This window comes from Lytechinus pictus, chromosome 18 (assembly GCF_037042905.1).
Source record: "Lytechinus pictus isolate F3 Inbred chromosome 18, Lp3.0, whole genome shotgun sequence".
NCBI classification, from domain to species: Eukaryota; Metazoa; Echinodermata; class Echinoidea; order Temnopleuroida; family Toxopneustidae; genus Lytechinus; species Lytechinus pictus.
In genome coordinates, this window is record NC_087262.1 from 14,344,337 (window position 1) to 14,361,380 (window position 17,044).

General features: G+C 37.7%; 1 protein-coding gene across 1 annotated transcript; it reads right to left on the minus strand.

The window, feature by feature from the left end:
* Nucleotides 1–200: 200 nt before the first annotated feature.
* On the minus strand, nt 201–17,044 carry LOC129282011 (radical S-adenosyl methionine domain-containing protein 1, mitochondrial-like). The gene is made up of 4 exons (XM_064113222.1): nt 16,957–17,044; nt 8,127–9,169; nt 5,950–6,656; nt 201–3,658 (listed from the first exon to the last, which is right to left on the minus strand). Exons 3-4 carry the CDS (start codon nt 6,437–6,439, stop codon nt 2,577–2,579), a joined length of 1,572 nt encoding a protein of 523 aa, XP_063969292.1. The 5' UTR covers nt 6,440–6,656; nt 8,127–9,169; nt 16,957–17,044; the 3' UTR covers nt 201–2,576.

The following is a 17,044-nucleotide window of genomic DNA, read 5'->3' on the forward strand; positions in this document are numbered from 1 at the left end:
ACGTAAATTTTTTCCAATGTAATTGGTCATATACCAGCTTGGCGTCTACCAGCAAAAAAGTTGGGGCAAATGGTCACTCACAAACGTTATTCTCAATTTGATACTCATCTTAAAGAGTAAATAGATATGACATCAAACATTTGGTGCATCATTCACACATAACTGGTTACAGAAAATAAGAACTGAGGCCTGTAAGAAACAATTTGCATAGAAAAGCTTCCAGAGATTTATTGAGTGAAACACCGAACATAAATGAATAGCTCAAAGACCTTACTTAACAAATTTTGCTAATCTAATCTGCCCAACTTGATCTATAAATGTAATTTCACCTACAAATAACGATTTCATATCAAGAGTATAAAAATTAAAAAGAGAAATTTGTCTTCATTATGGTGTAACAAACTATATGACATTTTATTATCTTAAAAGGCATTTACTCAAAGCGAACTGTAATGGAATTGTGTTCTCATGTTCAAATACATTGAATTTTAATTGTTTTACTTGTATATATAATTATTTTCACTCTTTTCATTTATTTACTCTTACTTGATATCCCTTTAGGTCATTTTAATTTCAATTTTTCAAATGTTTCATACGTGTCGTATGGGACTGTTTGACAACAATTCCTAGTCTCTTTGCTGATTGCTTGAGCAATAAAAATTTATTTTAGTCAATAATAAAGTTATAGTGGGTAGTCATGCGAAAAACTGATAACCTACACAAAATGTTTGATTATGGGTGAATTACAGGTGAAAATGTTGTGTGTCGTACGGGACTCAGAAATGTCCCTTACGACACGCAACATTTTCACCTCTAATTCACCCATGGACAACATATTTTTGTTGGTTGTCATTTTTTTATATGACTACCCAGTAGTACTTTATTATAACCCCAAACCAAATTGAAGTTCCTCGTTTGTTTGGACATTAGGTTGAAAAATGTTGCGAAAATGGCTGATTTTTCTAGCATGGACTCGCCCCATTCATTTACTTTTTTTTTCTTCCAATTTTGGCCAATGCCATGATTTGAGAACCGTATTTGTCAAGGTCATAAAAACGAAACCCACCTCGGACCAATCAAAGCCATTATGTTATTTCCAATGACAGATCACTGCTTGGTTTGGAGCAGACACAACAAATTAGGGGAAGACTGGACAGTTATTAGAGCGCGTAATAATAATAATAATAATAATAGGCATTTATATAGCGCCATCTATCTAGAAATATTCTATTCCGAGGCGCGTTGTTATTATTATTACCCCGGCTTTAGCTCAAGCTGCCTTTCAGCGCTCATGCATTCAAGGAATTAATCTCACCTGGGTCGAGTGCAGCACAACGTGGATAAATTTCTTGCTGAAGGAAATTACGCCATGGCTGGGATTCGAACCCACGACCCTCTGTTTCAAAGTCAGAAGACTTATCCACTGGGTCACAACGCTCCACAATGAAACGCTTGGGGAAGAGCACACGCCAGCGTTGAGTAAGCAGACAGTCGCATATCGCCATTTTGGGTTTTGTACAAAACATATGAGGGAAATGGTGGAGGGGTGAAGGAATAGACGATTTTTACAGTTTAAGATTTCATTTCTTCAAATTTTTATTTCCTAAATTAGAAATGAATATATCTTAGAGGTTTCTGGGAAAGAAAAGTTGGAATTGCCCCCATACACCACCCTTGTGCCCTCTCCCAAACCATCTCTCTCATTTTCCCCAATATGTTTTATACACAGCTGCTTGCTATGAGAAAAGGTGCTAGTTGGCGTCCTTCTTCTTGAGCGAAATTGAGCGTTTAAAAAAAAATCACTGGAAGTGTCCAGTCTTCCCCTTGTACTGTCTTTGTTTGGAGTCAGATTAGTTGACGTGACTGTAGCATTGCATTCAAATAGCTTCATGAAACAATGATGCTCCATCCTCACCTGGGAAATATATGAAAACTACCCTGGTAACATACTTTCAAAGACCTCAGACAAAAACGGAGGAAGGATGTTGAAACACAATATTTACCCTGGTTGTTGTTTGTTGTTTGATTAATACAATATCTCACTTTTTACAGATTTGAAATTAGGGACCAACTTGACCGAACCATAAAATGTTAAAATAATGGTAATATCACATGTTCAGGGAGGAATAAAACTTTGTTTCACATGACAATGAGGAGAAAATTTGAATACTTGGTATTTCATATAACAAAATACAAAAGAAATAGTAAGTGGATGCTTCATCAGTCCACTCATTTGCATTTGAAATTAACCAAAACTTTCTAACTTTCTTCTCATTTTACACCTTATTTTGATGAAATTTTCAGTGTTATGCTTGTTTGACTATTCCCTTTTTATTCAAATCAGCTTTTTGTTGGGGTGGACTTTGTCTATTCATAATGGCTTTCCTGCATTGCCCACCGCTTTTTAATGATGTAATCTTAGAAATGGGAATGAAGAGGCCTTTGCAGATTCCTTGCAGGAAAGAAAAGGTTCTAACCCATTGACATAGTGTTTCAGTAGGCATATTTTCCGAAGGACCATTTTTCAAAGTCTGTCATGGGAGCAGTTTCCTCATGGGCAATCCTGTAATGTAGGATCACCTTTCTTTATCGTAGTGAGAGTCAAGGATTTCGGTCAACTCTGGCAGAATGCTATCCAATACATTCAGTCCACGGTGGGTGCACCTCAATCCCCTATCGTCAAGTTCTACCAACCCAGAGTTAATGGCACCCTTGGTAAAGAAACTTGGCCCAAAGACATCTCTCGGGTGATCCTCAGGGCTGAACTGCTGCCATGTCTGGCTGGATATGCCCCGACAGGTACGTAGCCCTGTCAGAAGAAGCTCTCGCAAGGTGTCAATGTTGGACAGTGTGCTGCGTTTCCGGGTGGCATGGCCGTATTTTTCGACCTCCAGCATCCATGCTTCTGGTTCCAAGGTCTGTATTCTGGCTTCTCTTCGCGGAAAAGATGGAAAACGCTTAGAACCTGATTCACTCTGCTCCGTCTCTACTACTACTGGTTGTTCTCTACTCTGGTGGCCAATACTTTGCAGGGTTGCTGTGGAAAGAGTGGCAAAGTTACCATCTGAGTGAAGAGTTCTTTCTCTAGCACCATCATGTCCTTTACTATGGCAAGTTACTAACTGAGAGTACAATTTAGATGTAATTCTAATCGACTCTGTTACTTCGTCAACTGGACAGAATCGCCCATGAGCACCAGGGCCTACCCCGATATAATGCTTCCCTTCCCAGTATGCTTTGTTGTGCGTACTCTCCGCTTGCACATCCCTGGCAAAATTGGACACTTCATACCTGCGGAATCCAGCGATAGCTAGTCTTTCCACAGCATTTTCATACATATCAGCCATAACATCTGCATCAGGCATGGGCAAAACACCCTGTTGGTCCAACTTATACAACAAAGTGCCTGGTTCAAGAGTCAACTGGTACAGAGATATGTGACTGTCGCATACTTTTAGGATGTGATCGAGTTCTGCTTTCCAAGAGTTCAAGGTCTGGGAAGGCCGGCCAAAGATGATGTCGATGCTGAGACGGTCTGGGAAGAGTGTCCGGGCCTCTTGGATGCAGGTCAGTGATTGGTCGACGGTGTGTTCACGACCCAGGGTTCGGAGGTCATTGTTGTTGAGTGCTTGGATACCAAGAGACAGTCTGTTGATGCCTGTGAGGAATGACAAAGAAATCTGATTGAATCCATAACAGTATTTCACTGATTCACTTTACAATATCGTCATTCAGCAAGTAAAAGAACATGGCCGATCTTATTAAAATATGTTGTTTTTGTCTCACCTGCATAGCAGAGTGAGACTATAGGCGCCGCTTTTCCGACGGCGACGGCGGCGGCGGCGTCAACACCAAATCTTAACCTGAGGTTAAGTTTTTGAAATGACAGCATAACTTAGAAAGTATATGGACCTAGTTCATGAAACTTGGCCATAAGGTTAATCAAGTATTACTGAACATCCTGCCTGAGTTTCATGTCACATGACCAAGGTCAAAGGTCATTTAGGGTCAATGAACTTAGACCATGTTGGGGGAATCAACATCAAAATCTTAACCTAAGGTTAAGTTTTTGAAATGTCATTATAACTTAGAAAATATATGGACCTAGTTCATGAAACTTATACATAAGGTTAATCAAGTATCACTGAACATCCTGCATGAGTTTCACGTCACATGACCAAGGTCAAAGGTCATTTAGGGTCAATGAACTTTGGCCGAATTGGGGGTATCTGTTGAATTACCATCATAACTTTGAAAGTTTATGGATCTGATTCATGAAACTTGGACATAATAGTAATCAAGTATTACTGAACATCCTGTGCAAGTTTCAGGTCACATGATCAAGGTCAAAGGTCATTTAGGGTCAATGAACTTTGGCCAAATTGGGGTATTTGTTGAATTACAGCCATAAATTTGAAAGTGTGTTGGTCTAGTTCATAAAACTTGGACATAATAGTAATCAAGTATCACTGAAAATCCTGTGCCAGTTTCAGGTCACATGATCAAGGTCAAAGGTCATGTAAGGTCAATGAACTTTGGCCACGTTGGGGGTATTTGTTGAATTGCCATCATATCTCTATAAGTGTTTTGGTCTAGTTCATAAAACGTGGAAATAAGAGTAACCAAGTATCACTGAACATCTTGTGCGAGTTATAGTAGTTTTCAAAATCAGCACTGCTGCTACATGTGTATATTGAATCGCGTGATGCAGGTGAGACGGCCAGAGGCATTCCACTTGTTCTTTTTCTTTTTTTTACATTTTCTGATATAGTATTGAAAGCGATTTCCCAAATCACTGTTTTTTTAGAAATTTGATAATAAAGGGCAAATTACCCCCAAATGTCAATTTTGGCTAAAGGAAGAACAATATTGAGCACACACTTTGATTACTGATTATTTAAGTAAAAACTGGTATCATTTTTGCAATCTATAATGTCATATTGACCTTAATTGCTGAACAATGATAAAAGAATCGTATAATAAAACATAGGGCTATGGGAACCAACTAATGTATTTGGGCGATTAAACAAGGGCAATATCATTCTGTTACTGGCCTTTTCAAGATTGTTGTGCCAGTTTTGTTCCTTTTAATCCCTTTTACTATTAAATCCTATGAAAATGACTGTTCTATCATTAAACTGAACTGAATCATTCCAACACTGTGATACTTGACAACATGATAGTCAACGGACTAGAGTTATACATCCCTGCCAACCCAGAAACCCAAGAAAATGGTACAAATGAGAAGACAGAGGTAGCTATTTTCATACTTCTAATTGTTCCTGGCAATTTTTCCTCTCTTTTCTTTTCTAATTGTTACAGTAACAATTCGGTTATTGCAAAGAGTGTATTAAAATGCCTTCAGTCTTCTCTGCCAGTTATCATAACAACCACATCTATCTGAGAATGTGCTGTTGGCATTGTAAAGTTCAATTTAATACCACATTGTAAACATCTAACAAGATGGAGGATTGCTATAAAAAATTAGGGTGAAATACATAAATATCACTGGCAACTGAAACAATGTAATAAAAATATATATATTATTTACTGCTCTTTCCTTAATCAGTTGGAGCTAATAAGTGAAGCTGTCAGATACATGTATATGCATAGCACATGACTGTGGGGGCGTCGTGGTCTAGTGGTTCTGACTCTCGCCTTTCAAACAGAGGGTCGTGAGTTCGAATCCTAGCCATAGCGTGTTTTCCTTCAGCAAGAAATTTATCCACACTGTGCTGCACTCGACCCAGGTGAGGTAAATGGGTACTGGCAGGAAGTAATTCCTCAAAAAGCTGTGCGCACCAGAATCGGTAGACTAGCTTAGCCGGGGTAATATAGGAGCGCCTTGAGCACCTAGCAAGGTGGATACGTGCGCTATACAAATCCTATATTATTATTATTATGACTGCATCCAAGCCCCAGAAAAAAATAGCAGCTTTGATTACTTACCAGCACTTTTGAAATCCTCCAGTCTCTTCATCTCTACAGATGTCGGGTTGGCTTCCATGGTTATTTCAACATCCGTTGGCACGACAACCATCTCCCTGACCGCATCAATTACACCCTCCAAGACCCTGGGTTCTGCCAGGCTAGGTGTCCCTCCGCCAAAGAAGATTGAGTTGACCCGTTTGATGCCGCTGCGTCTGATCAAGGTCCGGGCTTCCCTTGTCAAGCAGGACCTCATCCTATCCTGGTCGATGGTTGGGGTTACGTACTTATTGAAGTTGCAGTAGGTGCAGCGCTTCTTGCAGTAGGGCCAGTGGACATATATACTTGCTTCCTCCGACCATGGTGGAAAATGAAATTCCTTTCCTCTTGATTTATCATATCGTCTATCTGTTGCAATGGAATAATGTACTGGTTGTGATCCCCATTTCATATGATTGAGCAGTCTTGTAAGATTCCTTGAAAATGGGGGATATTGTCCAGGCGAAGACATCTTTGTTTTTAATACCCTAAATGTCAGCTTATTTCTCGTCAAAAATGCATAAACATAATGGCAGCTTTGTAGTTCAACATTAAAAGTTTATCTTTAGTTGGTGTTTGTATAAATCTCTGGAAGAAGGGTTCATGTTGGTGTGTTGACTGTGAATATCTGAAATCATTAGCTTTTTATCAAAGATGAATATCCAGATGGCCTAGTCCAGACACTGTCTCTGTACAGTTAAAATAAAAGAAAAAGGAAAGGAGTCATTAGTTGACAATGCAATAACAATATACATGTATGTATATAGCAGTGTGCAACCCAGGGGTCCGATTTCTGATTATATTTAACTCTTTGCAAAATTAATCAATTCTGGGGGATAATAATTGTTTTAGTTATATTTCCTTTTAATTTATAGTTCCAAATAGCACTATTGATACTCATTTTAATATAGTAGTTTATATGTTACACAAGAATTATAGATATATATAGCCTCTCCAGTATAACAGTATGTAGGCCCTACAGAAGAAAGCTAAAAGGTGAATTTTGGGGTAAATTTAAGGATTTGTAAAATGATTTTTTTTATTTGGAAACTAGCTAGCTTCATTGTCCAAGTATGTACATGTACATGTAGCTTCATCCAAGTACACAATTCCTTCTTAGAACTAAGAAGAGGAAGTGAAAAGTAGACCAACTGAGTATTAGACTTTAATAATGTGAATTACTGAGACTATGTGGGCACTAGACCAAACGTAGTGTAGACCTAACAACAATTGTACTACATGATATTTAGACCAAATGGGTTTAATCTATGTGGTAAATATCTCAAAACTACATACAACGTACAGGCCAACTGCTTGGAGACCTGTGAATAAACCAGCTGCAATACCACAATATGGTGATATATATCCTGCATGAATATGGTTTGTGTTGAACAATGTTCACATACAATTTTTTTTCTTCAAGCTAGGTTTTTTTTTTGTTTTATATATAAAACAGCCGGTGTGTAAATGTCCATGTAGATAAGGAGAAACAACTTGGTAAGAGAAAAAAAAAATCAATTTTTGCTTAAAAAGTGGATTATTATTATTAAGACCACAACTTTTTACTCTGTCGATACATAAAAATATGTTTGAGCGGATTAAGCAGATTATTATCATCAAGACCACAACTTTGTACTATGTTGATACATGAAAATGTATCTTTTATTGCTAGGTTGAACCCCCCCCCCCCCCCCCCCCCGCTCTTGTCATCTGAATTTGAACATCTTTATTATGAATGCTCTTTGGTGACATCAAAATCCCATCAAACTCCAATAACTCTCAATACTCATCAAAATATTCAAAATCATATTTCATGTAATCAATTTTCATTATTACCATGTGCTACATATATTAGATTTGAACCTCTAGAAGGAACCTCTCCTATATTGCCACGAATTCTTTTTTATTTTACAAGATTCATTACCAATGCTAAAATACACTCATGGAAGAAAACAAAAACAGTTTATTCATTGTCAAAGATTAAAAATGAAAAGAGTGATGAAGACCCCTAGATAAGGATATAGCAACAGTATTGAGATTTAAATGATATTAAATGAAATTGTGATTTTATTTTCAAGAAAGTCTTGAATTGTTTTATGAGCATTTTCTTTACTTCTCAAAAGAGATGTTGAGTTTCGAGAGACTACGAGAACAAGTACCTTTACACAGGGTAAAGGTCCCTGGCAATCTGCGTCCAGAGATGGAAGAATGCTGACTTTCTAAACCGCTGAGCCCACATAAACTCAGCTAAGTGGTCTCCAAGCCTATCCCGGCGTATTGGTCCTATTGCAGCCTTGGCTCTCGACCACATGGCCTCTACGTGATTTGGTTGTACACCCTCCTTTCGTTTAACAAACTTCAAAGAGTGGCTCCCCTTGTTCAGCTTCTTGTAGTCTTCCCACATTTTTGTCCGAACAGTCGACCCTGGTGCCACCCACGTTACAATGATGGGCAGAAGTGCATCCGTTTCTTGTTTCTCTAAAGGAACTAGGAAACCTTTCTTGCTATCCAAATCATAGCCAGCTATGACAGGTATTTCTTCTTGGAGTTGGCCCAGGTTGTTCTTCCTGTAGAAGGTCAAACGCTCGTTGACTTCAACGACCACGCCATTGCCACCGATCTGCTCTGGATGACCCTTAAAGTAAGATACAGCCACATCTCTCATAAACTGCTTCCAGTCTACTATGGTGTGACTGCCGATCCCTCCAAGCTCCTTCTTCAGGTTCTCATAAGACATACCCCGGCCTGTTCCAACATTCGATGCCCAGAGATAGGACATGCCGAGAACCTGCCACAGCTCCAGATGCGACGATTCAAAGAAGCTCCCTCTCCTGATTGACACCGACTTCCTGCAAGTCTTTTCAGTGCATCTCCACCAAACCTTGTCGATATTCTTGCTCCTCTTCTGCTCTAGACACGGTGCTTCGCAGTTGGGGCATGACATTTCTTGGGCCAGGAGGCCATACTGTCGGCACCAAGCGATGGCAGCGTTCTTATCATTGACGAATCTTGCCCCGATCTCACAGAGTGAGATCTGATCAAACTCATCTTGGACCGGCAGGGCTTCAGATGGTTCATTTGCCATAGGTAAGGATTCTCAATGGAAAGCCAAAAAAAGTTTTGACAACGATGTCTTGGCACGCTGGCAGATGTCTGAGAACCTTGGCTATGCTGATGGCTTTATGCCTGATGGATATTCATTCTAAAAATAAATAAAAACAGATAATGATCCTAATAAGAATGGTATTTTTATGAAATACTAAGTACAGGAACAATTACTTTAGCAAGGCCAGGCATGATTACCTCAACCAGTAAACATACATGTAGAATAGATTGTAGCACCACATTTTACATAACAGTAATACAGACAAGTTCACATACATTTTCATTATACTGTAGCTTCATTCTACATATATTAAGCATAGTACACAGACAGGAAGAGCAACATTGAAATTAATGCCATAGTGAAAAGGGGCCTTCATAATTGAATAGGCCTAATGTGATATCCATATTTTTAAGCACTGTGGATCTTAGAATTCACTAAATACGTAATTAGTTCTTATGTGCAGAAGAAACAAGTCATGTACGATGCGTATTGTTTTTGTGCACTTACTTCTATTAACTATTAGCCCACAACAAGTGGTTTCATCTCATTTCTTGATAAATCCAAAATTCATGCAGAATGTTCAACCCATCAGGATGCACATGTTCAACAGCCTTACATGTTATGTTACGGGGCCCAGAATACTCAAAAGCTGGCATTCTGAGCATACATGAACATTTTCATATGAACTATTATGAACCTAAACTTGGCAAATACTTTCTAAGTTATGACACTTCAAAAACTTAACCTTGGTTAAGATTTCAATGTTAACAATTGGTGCCTACAGTTTCGCTCTGCAGGCAAGACAAAAAAAGAATGATGAGATAAGAACTTATGAAAAACAAAGTATCGCGCGCATGTGTGCTCTCTCAACAACATCAACAATCTTCAACATCAACAACACTTGTGTGTCTGAAGCCACACTGAAAGTGTCAGCATAAAACAGGAAGATTTGGGGGGGGGGGGAAATGGCACAATTCGGGGCAGAGTTAGCCTCAATTCCAAATTGATAAATTACGTAATTAATTACATTTTATGAGTAATTGCAATTGTAATTGAAGTTTTGAAAGGGAAAGTAATTGTAATTGAAAATATGTAATTGACTTCAATTACTTTTAATTACATTCAATTATTTTTACAGTAAAGTAATTGAACTGCTTCAGCATCAAAGAGAGTAACAGGCAGAATCCATGCTCTTTAATGTAAACTTTCATCTTGTCAGTTTTCTGCACTTATCCTAGAAAAATCATCTAGATGCTGTCTGCACAAAGGTGTCTTGCAGTGTAAAGTGTTATTTATAGGTTAAAATCAATTTTACCTGAAATGATACTGATAACAATATTGTTCTACCTTAATTGACATATTGTAATGTTGCCTGGGGAAACACTTTCAAGTCTTATCTTGATAAATTGAGAGTATTGCAGAAAAGGGCAATACGACTAATAACAAATTCTAATTATAGACATCCAAGTTCTCCGATATTTCATCCTCTGAAAATGCTACCACTATAGTGAACTTGTGTGTCGTTCAATTGTGTATTGTTCATGTTCAAACTACAATCAATGCCTCAAGAATGTGCATTAAATAAAATTATTTCTTCAGAATTCACAAATAATACACATCAAAGGGATCTTATTCGTCAGCCATTTGCGAGAACAAATGTCACTCTGGGTGACCTCCTTTCATCTATCCTGCATTAAACAGTGGAACAGTTTACCTGTTTATACAAAAAAAAATAGTAAACTCTTTTCATGTGCAAAAGATTATCCAAAACATGCTTTCTTGACAGATGATTATTTTCCTTCATTATGTGTTTTAGTTTTCGCACTTAATGACCTACCCATTCATGTTTAGTAGGCCTATGTGAATGTGTGGGTGGATGTGGGTGTGCAGGTGGGTGTGTGTATATATGTGTGTTTGTAATAGTTTTCCATTCTAGTTTAGCATCTTAACCTTATTATATATTTTTTTTCTCTCTTTTTGTATTTTGTAGATTAGATTCATATTATCAAAGGATTCCAGGGCCCCGCCCACAAGCCTTGCTTTTAAAGGGGTCCTAAAACCAATTCATCCATCTATAATCCAATTTATATGTGTTTATGTACTTATTTGCATTGTATGTATATCTATTTTAATTATGATGTGACGTTGTTTTTGGTTTTAAATAAATAAACTTGAACTTATAATTATGTTGAAATAGAGGTACTATGTACAAAATAAAACTTGGTTTCATTTATGACTTTTCTGGAAAGTAATTGAAATTGTAGTTGAAAAAAGTAATTGGTAATTGTAATTTTTTCTTTAGTGAATTAATTGAAAAGTAATTGTAATAAACATTTCTTCAATTACTTCATTTTAATTGTAATTGAAGAAAGTAATTTGAGCCCAACCCTGATTTGGGGGCAAATTCAGCCTGCAAGAAAAATGTGATCTGACTTAATTTTCAACTCATATTTAGGATGTATAGAAAGGGAATATTCAGGGTCTTCTTTTGATGCTAAGGACAGGTTTATAGGATCATTAGAAATGAGGATTAAGAGATAAATTGCAAACCCTTACTTTTATGTGTGTTGAGATTTATTTATTTCTCCATGCATTTAATACGGGAATATGGAATTTCTGCACAATTTTTTTCACTTTTTTCAATTTAACACTGACCTGATTTTCAAATTAAAAAAAAAATCATTCCATCAAAAAAGTGTCAAATTTAATGTCTGACACTCTGACTGTAAACAAGTTTGTGGCATCAATAATAAATCTGTAACAGCTCTCGGAAGCTAAAAATTTGGATTTGTGTGTGTCCCATTTCTGAACTACATGTAACACAGCCTAGTCTAGAAAACAGGAAATGGCAGGAAAATACTGAAAAAATCTGCCCGATTTCATTCTTCTTTTTGCAGCCAAAGGCAAACCAAAGGTATATTAGCAGTGATTAGATCTGATTGGATTTTTAAAATAAAAATATTACATTTCTGTTTTTCTAAGGCTTATTTCTCTTTAAATCAACAAAGCACATTCAAGTTAGATCTAGGCCTAGAACGACTAAACAAAATATTTTTTTTCTCTAATACTAGAGACTAAGTTAGACACCCTAGTCATGCTAGTAGACCTACTAATAGGGTGACTGCACAGAGCTAAAAATTTCGCCCTTTTCACCGCATTCACACAGCCAAAAATGGTCATAGTTTTGAGGGAAAATCAAAGTTCAACGCATTTCTGACATATGATCCCGTTATCCAAATTTAATGATTTTGGTATCAAATTAAAGAGAATAAAAATGCTCCAAGTAACCTACTTAGTTTACATATGGTTACTAACATAATTTAGATGTGAAACAAAAAAGGAAGTTCAGTCTTGTATCTTGTGAATAAATGTACCATATTTTTGTAAACTAGCGGGTTTTTGTAGTATTGATAATGGCAAATTCAACGGAAATACTTTCCTTTAGGATCAAGTGTCAGAATTGATTTCAAAATACCCTTCCCCCACTAATCCAGAAAGCCCAATGCAAAACTGCACACAAAATATCTGCACTCTGTGTGTGGTCATGTGTTTCAGCTGTGTGTGTGTTGTGACAAATTATACAGAGCCTATTGGGAGCATTTGGCTGAATTTCATTCGAAATTCATTTGATTTTTACTCAAAAACTGATTAATGGATTACTATGAAATTTGGTAGATTTCTAGTTTGCACCGTTATATCATAACCTTGTTCATTGAATGAGTGCTTTGCACTATTTTCATCAAGATCTGAAAAAATCAGACAGTTTAATGAATTGGTTGGAAAGACTTCCTCATGGGTTATGTCCCCTCCACTAATCTTAAAAGATACTTAAAAGATACTCCAAAACCCCCTTCTTTGGTTCTCTATTCTTCCTTTTTTTTCTTCTGACTTTCGGTTGGAACTTGGATTCGAACCTCTCACAGCTGAACCACTCATTCAATGAACAAGGTTATGAATATGATATAACCTTGTTCTCAGTTATATCTCCATGTGTGGCAAAATAAGGATGGCAATGTTTGGCTTATTTTCTCTTTTTCTTTGGGACAAATGCTTGATTTTTTTACACTGACAGTTTCCATTAGACCTATACGTCATACAACTTGGCCCTTAAGTAAATTTGATTCATTAAATTATTTTTTTCTTAATTAAAAATAGGGATTAAAAAATGAAAATTTTCTTGCCATATTATTTTCCACCAATAGAGGGTGTACACAAAAATATGCCCAAAATTCAAGTTTTTGAGCGCTCTAATGAATACAAAAATTATTCCCAAGTTACTAAAGAAAATAAATTGCAACGGTACGAAAATTAGTAATTTTGGTCACAAAAGTGATATTTTAATCATTTTTTAAAGTGTGTGCTCTGTACAGCATTGGCATGTCATAGTCCAACCTGTAGATTCCCCACAGGCAGGGTGGTTGCAGTGAACAAGTGGGTGGTTGCAGTGAACAAGTGAGCAAAACGAGGCATCTCAAGTCTGTTGCCTTACTCTCTGAGCTAGCAGGAATTGTTGAAAGCCATGGGCTTTATATCAACCGATATAACGACTAGTCTAATCTCCAAGAGTGTTGGTTTTTTTTTTACTAAGTAGTAAATAAACCGATGCCATTTGATTTAGAATTACAAACACTCGAGATTTCGATGGAATTAATTAAAATAATAAAGGGAGTTTAATGAAATTAAACTTTAAAGTAAGCTTGTAACCGATTTTGCAATCGGCAACCGATTCCATTCGATTTCACCACAATCGGCAATCACTTGCCGATCTTCGATCATGCCCTTGAAGGAAAAAATCGAAAATAAAAAATCGGCGTAGATCTGGTTACAGTGCGTGATTGTTTTTGAGGTGCTAGCTATTTAGAGGTCGCATTATTCAGGGAGAAAGACGCGGTATTATCTATGGCGATGTTTAAGATGATAGATATCTTCTCTTCCGCTTCTCTTCCAACTCATGGTGATAGCGGATGCCGCCGTGAACTTTGAAAGGTCGTATTACCGATGGAGCTCACTGCGTTACTCTCTTACATCGTTTATGATTATATACATTTTATTTTCAACCTCGTGGTGATAGCGGATGCCGCCGTGAACTTCGAAAGGTCGTATTACCGACGGAGCTCACTGCGCTACTCTCTTACCCCCTTTATAATGATATAAATCTTCTCTTCAACCTCGTGGTGATAGCGGACCCCGCCATAAACTTTTAAAGACTGTACTATTGACGGAGCTTATTGCGTTACTCTCTTACATCATTTATGATGATATACATTTTATTTTCAACCTCGTGGTGATAGCGGACCCCGCCGTGAACTTTTAAAGATCGTGCTACTGACGGAGCTCATTGCGTTACTCTCTTACATCGTTTATAATGATATAAATCTTCTCTTCAACCTCGTGGTGATAGCGGACCCCGCCATAAACTTTTAAAGACTGTACTATTGACGGAGCTTATTGCGTTGCTCTCTTACATCGTTTATGATGATATTAATTTTATTTTCAACCTCGTGGTGATAGCGGAAGCCGCCGTGAACTTTGAAAGGTCGTGCTACTGACGGAGCTTATTGCGTTACTCTCTTACATCGTTTATGATGATATACATTTTATTTTCAACCTCGTGGTGATAGCGGATGCCGCCGTGAACTTTGAAAGGTCGTACTATTGACGGAGCTCATTGCGTTACTCTCTTACATCGTTTATGATGATTTACATTTTATTTTCAACCTCGTGGTGATTGCGGACCCCGCCGTGAACTTTTAAAGATCGTGCTACTGACGGAGCTTATTGCGTTACTCTCTTACATCGTTTTTGATGATATACATTTTATTTTCAACCTCGTGGTGATAGCGGATGCCGCCGTGAACTTTGAAAGGTCGTATTACCGACGGAGCTCACTGCGTTACTCTCTTACATCGTTTATGATGATATACATTTTATTTTCAACCTCGTGGTGATAGCGGATGCCGCCGTGAACTTTGAAAGGTCGTACTATTGACGGAGCTCATTGCGTTACTCTCTTACATCGTTTATGATGATTTACATTTTATTTTCAACCTCGTGGTGATTGCGGACCCCGCCGTGAACTTTTAAAGATCGTGCTACTGACGGAGCTTATTGCGTTACTCTCTTACATCGTTTTTGATGATATACATTTTATTTTCAACCTCGTGGTGATAGCGGATGCCGCCGTGAACTTTGAAAGGTCGTATTACCGACGGAGCTCACTGCGTTACTCTCTTACATCGTTTATGATGATATACATTTTATTTTCAACCTCGTGGTGATAGCGGATGCCGCCGTGAACTTTGAAAGGTCGTATTACCGACGGAGCTCACTGCGTTACTCTCTTACATCGTTTATGATGATATACATTTTATTTTCAACCTCGTGGTGATAGCGGATGCCGCCGTGAACTTTGAAAGGTCGTATTACCGACGGAGCTCACTGCGTTACTCTCTTACATCGTTTATGATGATATACATTTTATTTTCAACCTCGTGGTGATAGCGGATGCCGCCGTGAACTTTGAAAGGTCGTACTATTGACGGAGCTCATTGCGTTACTCTCTTACATCGTTTATGATGATTTACATTTTATTTTCAACCTCGTGGTGATTGCGGACCCCGCCGTGAACTTTTAAAGATCGTGCTACTGACGGAGCTTATTGCGTTACTCTCTTACATCGTTTATGATGATATATATTTTATTTTCAACCTCGTGGTGATAGCGGATGCCGCCGTGAACTTTGAAAGGTCGTATTACCGACGGAGCTCACTGCGTTACTCTCTTACATCGTTTATGATGATATACATTTTATTTTCAACCTCGTGGTGATAGCGGATGCCGCCGTGAACTTTGAAAGGTCGTATTACCGACCGAGCTCACTGCGCTACTCTCTTACCCCCTTTATAATGATATAAATCTTCTCTTCAACCTCGTGGTGATAGCGGACCCCGCCGTGAACTTCAAATTGATTTGAAAACGCTAGCTACCCAAAACATTTTAATAACATATTTCAAATCATCGTGCGTGCTTGCGTCTTCTACTTCATTTTAATTGCACTTGCGACTTTAAGATGATGCGTCGTAAGAGATCATTCCAATAATTCTAAATCGCTAGCACCTAAAAATACTTCTAAAAGATGTCCCGCCGATCGTTCATTAACCTGTGATCTATGAGAAATATTTTCATTTTATTTTCCTTTGCGCCTTTGCTCGGAAGATGCGTCTTTCGTTTATCTTTCTAATAAAAATCACTCGGTTTATTTTAAAGCTATAACACCTCAAAACCCCTGGCTTTAAAACATGTTCCAAACGATCGCGCATGTTGGCGACTTCCATTCCAATGCATTCGTCTTTGTGACTTTGTCAGGAAGATGCGCGCGACCGCGAACAACATTTTGATGTATTCCTTTGTTTTTAAACATCGCCGATTCGATTTTCGATTCGATTTCGATTTTAGAAGCTTAACTGCCGATCCGATTTTCGATCTGATTTTTGATCCGATTTACAACATTACTTTAAAGCCATTAATAGTGCCCATATTTTGGCATGTATCCAACTTTTCCTTCCTAAATCAGTTAGATATATGTTAGATAACTCTTGATAAAGCTTCTCCATATTCTTTTTTTTTTCAATTTAAGAGGAGGGGACATATGGAAGTCTTGCCAAGTAGTTGATGAGATAGAAAAATCTTGCACTTGCACTTTTTTTGCAGTCTCTACTAACTGTCTAACATGACTAACACAAATGTGAATATCTGGGACAAATGTTTTCCTGTAGACAGAATCAACCTTCAATTCGCACTTTTGCAGTCAAGACTCAAACTCTCAAACCACAATACTACCAATGTCATTCTTCTGAATGAAATAACAAAGTTTCATACATTACCATGTTCCATAAAATAAGGAATAGTGGAGAAAACCCGCCACGCAGAGTAGACGAAATTATAAACTACTGCATATTTCCCGTTTTAAAC

Bases quoted from the DNA above. Each gene is read 5' to 3' on its own strand.
- LOC129282011 (XM_064113222.1), bottom strand. From the start codon at position 6,439: ATGTCTTCGCCTGGACAATATCCCCCATTTTCAAGGAATCTTACAAGA. The intron at 3,659-5,949 runs GTAAGTAATCAA...CATTCCTCACAG, and splicing joins GGAGGATTTCAAAAGTGCTG to GCATCAACAGACTGTCTCTT.